Source organism: Ursus americanus, chromosome 12 (genome assembly GCF_024610735.1).
Source record: "Ursus americanus isolate L20-20 chromosome 12, mUrsAme1.1.p, whole genome shotgun sequence".
Taxonomy (NCBI): Eukaryota; Metazoa; Chordata; class Mammalia; order Carnivora; family Ursidae; genus Ursus; species Ursus americanus.
Genome location: NC_142138.1, coordinates 70164392 through 70179535, shown reverse-complemented (window position 1 = coordinate 70179535; position 15144 = coordinate 70164392). Strand labels below are relative to the sequence as shown.

Here is a 15144-nt window from a genome sequence, read left to right as displayed (position 1 = left end):
CCCTTTCTGTTTCCCCAGTGCCCCAGGACAGAAGAGGCGGAGACCGAGTCAAACTCCCTTTTATCTCCTGCTCAGGAGTCAGAGATGAAGATGAAGACACATACCCGAGAGCTTCAAGTTTATTCTTTACACTTTCATTCTCCTCACGTCCAAACAGATACAGCTTCCCCCAGATCAAATGTCTTTCCAGGAGAGCAATGTCATGCCTCACCATGAATTGATGGGTCTGGGGGCCTTCAGACTCTGGCAGTTAGGTCGAGGTCTCCCACGCGAAGGGCGGCTGGCGGCTCCTGCCACATCTGTATACAAAAGCTCAGAACACTTCCTCAGCATCTGGGACCCTGGTGTTCTGGAGTTCCAGCAGCCGTTGCACAGCCTCAGTCAAGTCCCGCTCCCCGAGTCGGCGGTTATCTCGAGTCCGAATGTTCACTGTTCTCTTACTCTGCTCTTTCTGGCCAACCACTGCAGGAAGAGGGGAGGCTTGGGACCGTCAGGGCACATTCATCCACAGGGGATATGCAAAAATTCGAGAGAGCTAAATCTTTAGGAAGGGTGAGAGCACAGCCCAGATAATAGTTCAGGAAAACAGTATATTTAGCTGCCTCTTGCTCTCCAGTTCCCCGATCATCCTGACAAGATAAGGAAATGTCCCAGACATGCTCTCCATGCCTTATCACTTCCAGTCAGGAGCCTAGAGGTCAGAGATAGTAGGGTCAGCCAGAGAGAGACAAACAGACCAAGAAGCAGACCCAGAGAGAAACTGTGTGTGTGTGGACATTAGAGGGAGGGGAGGGTGGCAGGAGTACAAGACTCACAGGCAAGCCCTGGGGGTCATGGGGCAACTTGCTCTAAGTGCCATTGGGTGAGTGGGTGTGTAAAATGAGAGAACTGAGTAATCTGACAAGAGGAGTTTCTGCTCCTTGTCTTCAAGACAGAACTCTGAATGGAGAAATGAAAAAAGGAACAAGGTGGCCTGACTCTTCTCCTTAAGGTCTTTCTCATCATCCCTTAGGGCTGACTCCATCTGGGTCTAGAATAAACAAAGCTAACTAATTAACACCTCATTAATCCTTCCTGTCCCTTTCTCTCTAATGCTCCTTTGGTTAATTAATCTAACAGACACCAAGAGCTTGGAAGAGGGTCAGAAGAAAACTGTTTTCCTGAAACCATAAAACTCCTACAAGAAAACATAGGTGGGAATATCTTGGACATTGGCTTTAGCAACTTTATTCTGGATACATCTCCTCAGGCAAGGGAAACAAAAGCAAAAATAAATTACTGGGACCACATCAAACTAAAAAGCTTTTTGCAAAAAAAAAAAAAAAAAAAAAAGCTTTTTGCACAGCAAAGGAAACTATCAACACAATGAAAAGGCAACCTACTGAATGGAAGAAGATATTCACGAACGATGTATCTGACAAGGGATTAATATCCAAAACATATAAAGAACTCCTACAACTCAATACCAAAAACAAAAAAACAAAAAGTCTATTTGAAACTAGGCAAAGGGCCTAAACAGACATTTTTCCAAAGATGACATACAGATGGCCACCAGGCACATAAAAATATGCTTAACAACACTAATCATCAGGGAAATGCAAATCAAAACCACAATGAGATATCATCTCACACTGGTCAGAATGGCTAGTATCAAGAAGACAAGAAATAACAAGTGTTGGCAAGAAAAGGGACTCTTGTTCACTGTTGGTGGGAATGCAAGCTGGTGCAGCCATTGTAGAAACAGTATGGAGGTTCCTCAAAAAATTAAAAATAGAAATACCATATGATCTAGTAATTCCACTGCATGGTATTTACCCCCCACCCCGCCAAAAGAAAACACTAATTCAAAAAAATATATGCACCCCTATGTTTACTGTAGCATTATTAACAATAGCCAACATACGGAAGCAACACAAGAGTCCATCAACAGATACAGAGATAAAGATGTGCAGTCAGAGAAAGCCAAATACCATATGATTTCACTTTTTTTTTTAAGTAAGCTTTACACCTAATATGGGGTTTGAACTCACAACCCTGAGATCAAGAGTCCACATGTTCTACCAAATGAGCCAGCCAGACTCCCTGTATGATTTCACTTATATGTGTAATCTAAAAAACAATCTCATAAACCCAACAGAAACAATCTCATAAACACAGAGAACAAAAAAATGGTGGTTGCCAAAGGGAGCAGGGTGGGGGCATGGGCAGAACAGGTGAAGGGGATCAGAGGTACAAACTTCCAATTATAAAATAAGTAAGTCACAGGGATGAAAAATACACCATAGAGAATACAATCAATAATATTGTAATAACTTTGTATGGTGACAGATGGCAGCTACATTTACTGTGATGAGCACCGAGTAACACACAGAAGTGTCAAGTCACTATGCTGTACACCTGAAGTTAATGTAACATTGCGTGTCAACTACATGTCAATTAAACTTTTTTAAAATTTAATTTAAAAAAGAAATTAATGTTAAAGTTACTATGTTTATAATTAGGAATAAATGGCAGAACATACAAAAATTATAAGGATAAAACATGAGTCTAAAAAGAAACGCTATGTTTGCATCAAAATACTGTGAGCCTTGGGCAATATCCCCAGAGCCAATGTGGTTCACACTCTCCCAGCTCAGTCTGAAGGGGCACTTTAGTGGAGACGTCTGAAAATATGGGCCCAGCAAGTAGAATTCAAACACTGGCTGGTTACACACAAACCCCAGCCTTCGTCTTGAAGGTGCTCACTTTCTATCATTTGTTGTAATAACCTAAATCTCCTCAAATGTTTTCTCAAGTGTCTGTGATTTTGTACTTTTTTTGTTCTGCTGAGAATATTATTTTGTACTAGGCGTTGGTAAAAAAGTGCTTTTCATGCCTGTGACGTAATTCTCTATGACTCAGCACAAACTCAAAGAATAAAGTAGTAGTAGAAAAAAAGAAGAAAAAGGAAATTCTTCTGAGGGTGAGAACCGGTTGTCAGGGGGTGAAGGAACCTAGGGCCCAAATGGCTCAGGTGTCCTGAATCCGGCTCAGGTAACGACCCCCAATTAACCCAAATATGCAAATAAGCAAATCTAATAGGAAAGAACAGCAGAGGAGGCCGGTGGAGAGTGCAGGACTCTGAGGGCCTGTGCTGCTGGTCACTCACCGAACTGAAAATTGTAGTGGGCGAGCTGAGCCCGGTGGACTCTCCGGCTGAGTGTCAGTCCTAAGTCGGCATCCAGGTCACAGACCAGTCCTGCAGCCTGTAGTCTCTGCTGTACCTGGGGCAGAAGGGCAGAGGTTAGATGCCAGGAGCTACGGGGCTGGGAAGTTAGAACAATCTGATACCAATCTTCCCCATGCCCCGGATCTGTTCCTCCATCCACTGCCTCAAGGTTCTGTTTGTCGTGGACAACCCCTCCTTGTTCATCTGCACTGAGGTCCCTTCCCACTGGAAACCAAGTTTCTGTCTGCTTCCTACTGGAGCCCAGCCTGCCGCCAACTCCCCGACTCCGCCTGCTCTAGCCACAGCGCTACCCAACCAGCTACTTGACTCTGGTACCATCCATATCCCTCCTTCTCTCTAGAAAGGAAACACGAAACCAACATTTATCCAGGCCCCTTTTGTGCCAAGTGCTCTGTTGTCAGCGTTGAACATTTGTTAATTTGTTTAATTTTCATGCATCTACACAGGCAAAGAATTAAGTCTCACTTCTCATCTGTGGAATTTCCAGCATAAAGGCTGGCAGCCATTCGAGGCCAGTCTTGTGGCTCCAAGTGCTATTTCCCTTGCACTATGCCGTGCGACCCCTTCCTACCCACTGCTCAGCCCTGGACTCCAGGTACTCCTGCTTCATCCCCTGGGCACACTGCCCAGCTTCTCCTCACCTCCCTGGCATATTCCTCTTGCTCAGTTCCCACTGGGATGACAACCACCTGGAACGGGGACAGCCACAACGGCCTGGTGGAGAGGGGGGAGGAAGGCAAACTAAGTTACTCTGGCTCTGACCACAAGTGTGGCTGCAGAGAGTCGAGTTGAGAGGAAAACAGAAGAGGGAATCTGAGGAGACCAGGATCTGGAGCATGCACTCACTATCTGCTCTGAGGACCAGAACAGAAATCTGGGGCCAGAGGTCTCACCATTTTCCTCCACAGCTTTCCGCCAGCACTCCCAACATCCTTTCCACAGAACCTAGCACGGCTCGGTGAATGAGGACTGGACGCTCCAGGACTCCCGCCTGCCTTGGAGGGAAAGACAGGGGTGGATGGAATAGAGGAAGTGTCACAAAATGTGCACCCAAGGTCACCTTCCGGTTTTCAAGAAATATTTAGCTTCCAGCAAAGGTGTAGAGGATTCGGGTTTCATTTTTAGGGACAAAGACAGAAGGGGAAGTTGCTCTCCACCTATTCTGGTGGCAGCTAAGGGAAAAGGGGATGGGGGCAAGGTTCTGTACCCCTTGTACTGGAGGCCAAATCTCAGGGGCAGCTGGAAGTCAAGCTGGATTGTCCCGCACTGATGGGGCCTACCCAGGGCATCACGGAGGTGCACATCAATCTGGAGGAGACAGATGGGAGGGCATAAGAGCAACCAGAAGCAGCAGCCTCTACGGAATGTGCCACCCACCTTCTACCCACGCACAGCCCAGGCTGTCTTGAGAAACGTGCCATGGCTGTAACATACTCTGCTTCACTCACTGGGCACTCCAGCAGTGGCTCTTTCTACTCAGGAACGGTGCAACTTTAAGGGACACCACACTGACATGAATGACCCCCCCATACCCTGGCCTCTGAATTCCGTGAGCTCGTCATCTCCGAGACCCTCACGTGCACTCACGCATGGAGACAGCCCTCATTTTGGCATCGCCAGAACGGCTGCACGTCCCGCCAATGCATCACACACCCTGCCTGGTTACGGGCCCTCGGTCTTCTGGCTCGGACAACTATTCCTACGAATGGCTTTTCAGTTCTTAGGTTCCCTCCCATTCACAGCCCCTACCCGCCTTTTCTTCTTTCCCCATGCAACTGGAACCACTCTCCCTGGTTCCCTTCCACCGTTGTTCTCTTGCCACATGCCCATGGCAAAACCCCAACCTGGTGGCACTCTGGTCTCTCACTTCCTTGGCCTTGCAATAGGACCACTCAGGGCTGCCCAGCATGTCCCATACCACACAGATGCATCAATGGGGATTGATGCCACCATGCTAGGCTCTATTTTGAACTTTAATGGGGCCCTTGCTACTGTCAAGAATCCTCTGCTGCCCTAGTCAGTTTTGTGTCTTGTTCTCAAGCATTTTCAAGCTTTCTCCTCTTCCTACCTTCACTGCCCTCACTGACAACTTTCCTATGCCCTACTCCCATCTCAGCAAATGATCCTGTCTCAGATCTCACGGGGAAATTAGATAATGATATCACGAGACAGAAAAATGTCTCAACTTCCTGTCACCACATCTACAGACTTCCTTGCATGTACCCCCAACCTTTCTTCCTGCCTCCAGAATGATGGCAAAGGTGGTCTCTTGTGGGTTCCCAATCCTGCCCCCTCAAACCTCCCCAAGAAATTCCCTCTACTGAAACCCTTCTACAACTTCAACTTCTCCCTGACCCAAACAGGGTCTCCCTCATCAGAGCGTTTAAACATTCTCAAATTTCTTCCTTCAGTCAAAATCTCTTTTGACTACCCAGGCCCCTTTGGCTACTCTCCTTTACTTTTTTAAGAGCCAAAACTCTCAAAAGGGTTATGTTCATTCATTCACCTCTGACTCCAACCCCAGCCTCCACTTTACCAAAAATAGTCCTTCAATATCTTTTTTTAAAGATTTTATTTATTTATCTGACAGAGACAGCGAGAGAGCACAGGCAGGGGGAGCCGGAGAGGCAGGGGGAGCGGGAGAGGCAGAGGGAGAAGCAGGCTCCCTCCAAGCAGGGAGCCAGACCCAGGGCTCAATCCCAGGACCTTGGAGTCATGACCTGAGCCGAAGGCTAATGCTTAACAGACTGAGCCACCCAGGCGCCCTGGTCCTTCAATATCTAACAGTCTTTTCACTGAACCCAGCAGAAACTTTCTAGTCCTTTCATCCCCCCTACCTCCTTCCACTTCTTCTAACTTGCCCTGCAAGCTTTTACCCTGCCCTCAGCCTCTGCCTGCACTGTTCCTGCCTAGAACTCCTCTGTACTTGGCCCACAATGACCTTTCAGGTTAGAAAGAGAATCCTGCAAGAAGCCTTTCCTGACCCTCCTGAGTGACATGCTCCCTTGGTATCTACACAGTGCAGATTCAGTGGCCCCAAAATGCCTATTTATCTCCCATACCCTTCACAAGACCACAAGCTTCATGGGGGCAGGAAATGTACTGCTCTTCTTTATATCCTACACAAGTTTAAAAATATTCCTTTGTGTCTATTAAATATCTAATAAAACAAAACAAAAAATGAATAAATGAAACTCTTAGCATGGTCCCCAACTTACCTTAGGCCCATAGAACGCACCGTCTCCAGGGTTGAGGTCCCAGGGCTCTCCAAATTCTTCCAGGGCCCGCTGAAGGACCTTTCAGAAGGAATGAGACAAGAGAGGAATATGTCATCTTAGACTTTATGAGCAACAGATCCCTCCAGTCCCCAACACATGACTTGCTTAGCATATGTCTCCAAGGAGGGCACACATTCCCATCTCCCCTCCCCCATCACAGAATGCTTTATCTGCCTCTTCACCTACTTACCTGCTCAGCCTGGTCCCAAAGGCAAGGCTCTCCCAGGAAGCCAGATGGCCGGGTGGATAGCGCCAGGCGGAATGAGAAGCCAAGGACAGCATAGACAGAACGGAGGAAATCAAGACAGCTTCGGATCTCTGCTTCAAGCTGGGGGCAGAAAATAAGAGTGGGTGAGTTGTGTGCTAGAGTTCTGGAGTGATGGGAGTCTGGGGGAAACACAAGGCAGAAACATATAGAGGACACTTAGGGCTATCATGTAACTGAGTTGTAGTATAAGAAGAGGGAGACTGGCAGTGGGGAACGTTCGTGGCTCATTACGAGAATGGAACGTGGTTTAGAAATGCTTTGGCGGGGCAACCCTGTCAGGATCCCTCTCACTCCTGAGAGCTTTTTCTGTATCTTCACTTAATAAACTTCTATCGCTCTACTCACAAAAAAAAAAAAAAAAAAGAAAGAAAAAAAAACCAAATGCTTAGGTGGTGCTGGTGAAGGGCCACCTGATCCGGTGCACAGAAGATGTGAGCGTCATCCTGTTGGAAGCACCGCAGCCGAGTCAGTCCCCCGAGACTGCCAGAGGCCTCGGCCCGGTGCAGGGCCCCGAAGTCTGCCAGTCGCAGCGGCAGCTCTCGCCAGGATCTGGGCCGGTGAGCGAACATCAGGCTGAGGATGGGGTGCGGAAGGGTCAGGGCCATAGGGAAAGTAGCCCGAGACTGCTCCTCTCCCAATGTGCTTGCTTAGATCTCTGGATCATCAGCTAGCGCCCTCTTCAGCCTTAGCATGCCCTCCCACTGAGTCCTGTCCACCCCACCTGGCACAACTTGAGCCCCACCTGGCCGAAAGTACATTTCTTAGCAACAGCAGGGAGGACCCAGGCCTCCTGGCTCCTAGCTCACCAGTGTGCAGGGCAGTTCATGGGCTTGAGGGCAAGTGTGTCTGTGGGATGGCTGGTAGGGTGGTCACTCGGGGAGCTGGCAGGCCTGTCAGAGCCTGGGGGCTGCAGGGTAAACATGTCTTCCTGATAATGTTCCCAGTGTCCTGACAGCTCCCAGAGTTTCGTAGAAAACAGCGTGGGGGTTTTCACTTCTGAGAAACCACGGCGGGCGTACTCGGCCTGGAGAGGAGAGTGTAGACATGGAAGGGCAGAGTGATTGGGGGAGAGGAGGCAGGGCGGCAGGTGTGTGATTCTCTGGAGATCTCAGGTCATGCTGATCTCAGCCACAATCTGTTAAGTACCATGCTCTCTCTCTACACTCCCACCCTGTGGACCACACTTTCCTAGGACCTTGTTAAAGGTCACCAGCACTTTACAATGTTTAAGTTTAATCCCCCTCTTTTAACACTTGGCATCTTCTGGGCCCTGATTTCCTCCCTGGTCTTCCTTCCTCTCGATTTGGGTTCCCCTTACCCTGATAAAAGCCACCAGGGTGTTATACACCCTTGTCCCTCGAGGCAGGAAGAAGCAGCTCCCAGGGCTCAGTTCATGGAAGAAGAAGAGCTCCTGTGCCTGTGCAGGAATGGCAGTGTCACTCAAGGGAGAAAGGGGACTCTGGAACCCAGAAGAAACGACTGATGGAGCTGCTCAATCTCTTAGATTCGTCATCTGCTCCCAACTTCACCATCAGGTTCCTTCACACCCACTTCCCTTCTCCCAATCTCTCTACCTTCCCAATGCGCCGGTGGTCCCGTAACTCCGCTTCCTCCTTCCATTCCTCCCAGGCCCTCAGCTCCTTTGCTGTGGGGAAGGAGATCCCTGACACTCGCTGCAGTGTCTCTGAGGCACCCGAGGACCTCCACACGGATGACGAGTTCTATGGGAGGACACAGGGAGTCAGAGAGAAGATGGGGGGACTGCAGGTACCTAAGCTCTCCTCTGATGGTGCTTATCTGATACTGAGCTTAAGCACCACAAACATCCGGTCTCAGCGCTCACTGTTTCCCACTGCCTCCACCAGCACGATACCACTATCCCCCGCTTAGAGATGCCTGGACTCCTTTTTTTTTTTTTTTTTTTTTAAAGATTTTATTTATTTATTCGACAGAGATAGAGACAGCCAGCGAGAGAGGGAACACAAGCAGGGGGAGTGGGAGAGGAAGAAGCAGGCTCATAGCGGAAGAGCCTGATGTGGGGCTCGATCCCGGATCGCTGGGATCACACCCTGAGCCGAAGGCAGACGCTTAACCGCTGTGCCACCCAGGCGCCCCGAGATGCCTGGACTCCTAATCCCCACTTGGGTCCTCCTCAAGCCCAACTTTATCCTGCTACCTCTTTTTCTTCCCATTCTCCCACGGGCACCCTTGTACTGAGGACCCCCCCTCGTCCCCCGCCGCACTTCTAATCAAGGACTGCTCAGCAGAGTAACCTTAAGCTCTGGTCAAATGTCAGTCTATCCATCTACTTATCAATCTACCACACTATGTCCTCCTCCTGGTCACATGAAATTCAAATGCCTCTGCCTGCTCTTTTCTTGAACAATTTAACAAGAAAGAGCCTATGTTTTATAGCACTTTCAACTTTTCCTCAAACGCTTTCTCCTGTGTTAGCTTTGTCTCTGTGACGTGGATTTATTGGCAGGACAGGAATTAACGGCAACCTTATTTTACAGGTAGGGAAAATGCGTAAGGAGATCTACCCAAGGCCATATACTTCACTGGTCGCAGAGCTAGGACTAAGCACAAATGGCTAGGGTTTCAGTCCAGCGCTTTTGGCTGTATATACCTGCCTCTCCCCTTGGTCCCTGCTTCGTTCCACCTAATAAATAACTCACCTGGCCCAAGAACAGTATTTTCATAAAAGGCATGCCTTTGACTTATAGTATTCTCCCTGTACCTGTCAAATGGTGTTCTATACACCCTCTCTCCACAGAAACCTCCCCCATGTGACCCTGTTCAACCTGTTCACACGCTCCCTCTCCATCTCCCTACCACTGAAGTTCAACTACAGAATGTGACTTGGCTTCTGGGCCCTGGCAGGGTATCCAGCAACTGCCATCAGACTGGGAGTTTGCAGAAGGCAGGAACTAAAAATCATGCTTTCTGGAGTCCCCACTCAGCTATCAGAGGAGAGAAGGGGCTGAGGGAGATCATCTTCCCATTCCCCTGTTCATCCCAGTGAACACAGGAGTCTCAACCTAACCTTGCCCTCCCAACTGACCGTCAGCAGCTTCAGTCCTCCAATCTGTCCAGTATGCCGAAGGTGGGGGCCCCGGCAAAGATCAACCAGCATGCCACACCTGGGAGAAAGAACAGGCCACTTAGTGGTTTCCAAATTCTTGAGCTTCTAGTGTTCTCCGTCTCATGGTCTTCAGCAGATAGAAAAAAAGTGAAGAACTGTTCTACAGAGAAAGCAAGAGCAATGGGAGATAAAACTATTTCCCGTTCCTCTTCCTTTTCTGGAGCAACAGATTACCTTCTACCTTCTTCCCCTCATCCCATTTCTGGCCTTCTTTGGTGCGCCCCACCCCTCCCTGTTTCCCTCCATTTTGACAACTCTCACCCATATACTGTTGCTGTTGGACCTGTCACTTTCTCCTCAATCAGGCGAAGCTTAAAGGGGTTATCCTGGAAGGAGAGTGAGGATAAGTCTTTCTTCCTATATAGATGTCCTGGGAGAGAGCTACCTCTTCCCTCATGCTTCTAGGTCTTCCTCCTAAACGTGTGCACCTCCACCCCACCTTGAAGAGCTGGTGAAGCTGATCCTGAGACACCTCTAACCTCCGGAAGGGCTGAGCAGCAGCTGCAAGTTCCTGGCAAATCCGCTCCAAAGCAGGCAGCTCTGAGCCCCGAACTGTTCTGGAAAGAGGAGAGTTGGTTGGCTTGCATCTGCTGAGAAGCATCACCTGGGTGCCAAACCTATTGGCTAGGGGCTGAAATCCTGCTCTCCAGAGACATCTAGAATTATTGGCAAAGACAGACAAACTGAGAGAAAACATAATTAGGAAATCAGGTATAAATTTTCCAGCAGGACCAATAGCTCAAGGTATGAAATTAAAAGCTGGATGCAGGCAACGTGGATGGACAAAATTAGAGCAATAGTAATGAAGGATGAAGTAAAAGTTTAGACTAGAGAAGTTTCAAGCAGAATTAAACAGAAAAGGAAAGGCATAGACTAGTGGAGAAAATGGCACCAATGTCACAGTTGAGGCCTGGAGAGGCCCTTCCCCAAACTTTCACCTCCAAATTGAACGTGCCTGATGCCCCAGAAAAAGGGGGCAGAAACCACCCCAGTGAAAGAGTACGCAGTCAGTTATTAACTGAATTAGGTTTGAGGAGCTAATGAAGAGCATGGGGACTACAGTTGATAATTCCATATTGTATATACACATATTGAAATCTGTAAGAGCAAACCTTAAGCGTTCTCACACACACACAAAGACAAAGCAAGGAAGTAAGATGATGAATGCGCTAATGAACTCAACTGTGGGAACCCTTTCACAATGTGTACAAACATCAAGTTACTAGGTTGTACACTTTTTTATTTTTAAAAGTTTATTTCTTTATGTCGTTTCTACACCCAAAATGGGGCTTGAATTCACAGCCCTGAGATGAAGAGTCCCATGCTCTTCTGACTGTGCCAGCCAGGACCCCTTACGTTGTACGCTTTGGTACACGTGCTGCCGAAGCGAGCACTGTACACTTTAAATATGTTACTTTGTCAATGCACTCCAAAAGTTGAAAAATGAAATAAAATACGGTGAAATATCTAAAAAAGAAAGAAACCACCCCAGAATCATTCTCTTCCCTTACACTACTCACCGCTCCTTTCCCAGGAAGAAATCATGGTAGAAGCCACATTCTGTACTTGGACCTCGGCAGAGGACAGCACCAAGGAGTTGTTCAGCTGCTGCCCCCAGGACATGGGTGCTGGAGTGCCAGAACACCTGGGTTCACAAGAAAGGAGTTCATAACCTTTTCCTTTACCTGCTCACTCTCTGATCTTCTCCTCAGAGAAGCTGCTGTGAAACCGGTATGGCTCTTCTACAAATAACTACCACAAAATGGGGAACCTGACCTTGGGCGTGAACACTAAATAGTAAAAGAAAAAAAAAAAAACCAAAACAGAATAGAAAAGAAAACAAAAGGCTAGTACAAGCAATGCACGGATGAGAGCAGCCCCCAGCCTCCCTCCTTGGTGCTTCCCAGTCCTACAGCATAGACGTAGGAGCCCAGTCTTCTTTTGTTACTCTTACAACATCCCCTTTTAGGGCTTCAGAGTGAACTACCTACTTAAGATGGTAGTTCCTAAAGGCTCTGTATGGTCTTTTAGTTCTATTTTTCTTCTATCCCAGGAATCTAGTGTGATGCAACCCCTCCTCTAGGATTTGGTCACATCTATACGTAAGTGACAAAATTCCATTTTTCTGCATCCTAACAGATAAGCTCCGTATTACCTAAGCTGACGTGGAGAAGATAAAGTGGGAAAGAGGCCAGTTGTGTGCTCAGTTGTGGTAATCAAGTTAGAATTAAAAAATATAGGGGCGCCTGGGTGGCTCAGCCGGATAAGCATATGTCTTCGGCTCAGGTCACGATCCCGGGGTCCTGGGATCGAGCCCCATGTCTGGTTCCCAGCTCGGCAGGGAGCCTGCTTCTCTCTCTCTCTCCGCTGCTCGTGCTCTCGCTCACTCACTGTCTCTCTCTCAAATAAATAAATAATCTTTAAAAAAAAGAATTAAAAATACACGCTACAGATGACTTATAATGTATGTCTGTAGAGTTGAGGGGACTGAACTGGCATATTATCTTTCTATTTTCAGCTTATGATCTCTCCTTTTGGCTAGCACAAATGATGTCTACTTGATAGATCTAGGCTGAAAACTTCCATCCTAAATTTCTAGCTTAGCCAGGGCTAGTCAAGACAAGCAATCTGTGGTATCTCTCTCTCCCAACTGCAAATGGAGAAACTGAGGCAAAAGAAACTAAACTAAAAATATGCCCACTTAAATATCCCATAGTTTAGGGGGGCCTGGGTGATGCAGTTGGTTAAGCGTCCGATTCTTTTTGCTCAGGTTGTGATCTCAAGGTCCTGAGATGGAGCCCTGTGTTGGGCTCTGCGCGCTGCACAAGACACTGTTGGGTTTCTCTCTCTCTCCCACTCTGGCCCTCCACACACCCCACCCCTGCACTCTTTCTCTCTCTAAAATAAATACATAAATCTTAAAAAAAAAAAAGTATATATATATGTATATACACACACACACACACATATAAAAGGGAGTAATATATATATATATATATGTATATATATATATATACACACACACACACATATAAATAAATAAAAGGGCGCCTGGGTGGCTCAGTCAGTTAAGCACCTGCCTTCGGCTCAGGTCATGATCCCAGGGTGCTGGGATCGAGCTGGCGCAGGGCTCCCTGCTCAGCGGGGAGGCTGCTTCTCCTTCTGCCCCTCCCCCTGCTCCTTTTCTCTCTCTCTCACTGTCTCTCAAATAAATAAAAATCTTAAAAATTAAAAAAATATATATATCCCTTAGTTTAGTTGCCACAGTATTCCCCAAAAGGAAGAAACTTACTGCTTTGCCCTCTGCAGAACTGAATGTCAGAAACCTGAGGTCAGAATCTGTCTCCAAGGGCCGCTCCAGATCATAAAGTTCTCCATTCACTTGTGCAGCCACTGCCGTATCTGCCAGTGTTGAACTTGGCGAGGCGAGGGGTGAGGATAAAGAAAAAGACATGGTTACAATCCACAGGGGAAGAAACAACTCCAAACTTGAGAATGGGGAAAGGTGTCATCAGAGCAATAAAACCTATCATTTCTTTCCCAGGGGATAATAAGTGAAGGATAGACACTCTGAAACTAATGCAGATAAAAATAAATCCCCAGGAAAAGGCAATCTTGATAGGGATGGAAGAGAAGCAAGCAGAATTTTCATTCCCTGCTCAAGTCCTGCGAAGTACAGAGGAAGAAGGATAATCCTGGCAGGTAAAACGGGTCTGGTACCTGATGCGCTGGGCTAGTTGGTAAGGGGTTGTGTTCCACGCCACAGCATCCACTTTCTGGCCTCCAGGGAGTGATATCTTAATAGTCCGGTGTTCCTCCTGTGCCATACTTGCTAACCTCTTTACTTGAGCAGTCCATAGCTCCTCAAAAAGGCCAAGCCGCTCTGCCAACCAGTGTGGAGGGGTCGGCACAGCTGCCTGGAGGGAGAGAAAGAGGTTAGAAGGTAACAGGGGTCTCATCATTCCTTTCTGGGATTGGGGCTAGTGGGAGGTGAGAATATTGAAGTGATCTTGGTCCTAATCTCTAGTCTGTAAGAGGACGGGGTGGTAACAGGGCTGGAAATCCTATGCTCCCCAGTCTGTGGACCCTAGGGAAAAAAAGGCTGCAACGAAGGGCTTACGGTAGCCGGGGCCAGGGACTCACGGCAGGGGTAGGGGGTGTCAGGCTGGGTTGAGAGCCTACATCTTGGACCTCAGCTGGGCTGGGTCCAACGCGGTTCATAACTTTTGGGTACCTCACGCACCGTGTGTAGCCCGCAGGTTTGCAAGCCTGGGAGCAGGAGCCGCAGGCACCTCCGATAAAACCCCATGTTCCTTCAGACCCGTGCCTACATCCTTAAACAAATTACGGTCTTTTCTCCTTCACCGAATTCCTCATTGGCTTCCGGCCCAACAACACCCATGCTTATTGGTTCCTATAGCTGCCACTCTAGTCTGAGACCACCTCCAGGAACTCCGAAGAGGTACGCCCCACACAGCACTAGCAGCGGTGTAGGTGGTTCCGGATGAGCGGAAGACCTAAACTGTTACACACACCCGCAATCCCGAAACCTGAAGTTTCAGCCCGAAGTAACAATAACATATCCTGAACTGTGAGGACTGGGGCAGGAAAACTCTTGAGTAACGAGAGTGGGAGAAAAACAGACGGGAAGAGTAGCTAGTCGTTTCCTTTTAAACATAGGTTTTCTCTTACATAGTCTTTACTGGCAGGTAGAAAACAGGTATGAACCACGTCTTTGGAACCAGATAGCGTAAATCCTGGATTTCTCTCTCATTCACTCTGTAATTTTAGGTAGATTACTTAATTCCTTCTAAGCTTCAATTTCCTCATCTATAAAATGGGAATAATACTAGTAACACTCCCAATTGTTGAAGTTAATTTCATGTAAATCGTGCGTGGTCCACAGTAACGGGCTACAATAGCGACAAGCTGTTAGAATAAATGAATTTAACAGCGTTGGGACTGGAGCAAAGAATCTGCACAGCGCACTTCATGGAATCTCTTCATAGTCATAGTGCTTAAGGGGGCCCTTAGAGGCCTCTTAATCCTACACATGGAAGAATTTAAGGTCAGAGACGGTAAGTGACTTAAGGTCAAACAGTAAGTGCTGATGCTAGATTTTGAATCCAAGTCTTACACTCTCCTATCACACCATGCTTTCTCTAGCAATAGAGTTTACTTCCAATATACTCTCCCATCACTTCAGAAAGAGGTGCCTGACCCT

At 47.6% G+C, this 15144-nt stretch overlaps 1 protein-coding gene across 4 annotated transcripts; it reads right to left on the bottom strand.

The window, feature by feature from the left end:
- Positions 1-101: 101 nt before the first annotated feature.
- TARS2 (threonyl-tRNA synthetase 2, mitochondrial) lies at positions 102-14307 on the bottom strand. 4 transcript variants are annotated; one of them, XM_045790624.2, is made up of 18 exons: positions 14164-14307; positions 13641-13837; positions 13213-13336; positions 11441-11565; positions 10360-10477; positions 10182-10246; positions 9840-9918; positions 8350-8496; positions 8094-8192; positions 7582-7799; positions 7186-7348; positions 6698-6835; positions 6448-6525; positions 4437-4537; positions 4123-4224; positions 3871-3943; positions 3149-3263; positions 102-462 (listed from the first exon to the last, which is right to left on the bottom strand). In XM_045790624.2, the coding sequence occupies exons 1-18, from the start codon at positions 14227-14229 to the stop codon at positions 314-316; spliced, it is 2157 nt and encodes a 718-aa protein (XP_045646580.2). In that variant the 5' UTR covers positions 14230-14307; the 3' UTR covers positions 102-313. The 4 variants fall into 4 exon arrangements, 3 of the variants coding, with proteins under 3 accessions (XP_045646580.2, XP_087722378.1, XP_045646581.2); XM_087866252.1 differs by having other exon boundaries at positions 14155-14301; XR_015726411.1 differs by lacking the exon at positions 102-462 and having other exon boundaries at positions 3199-3263; positions 4123-4220; positions 14155-14302.
- Between the last annotated feature and the right edge of the window lie 837 nt (positions 14308-15144).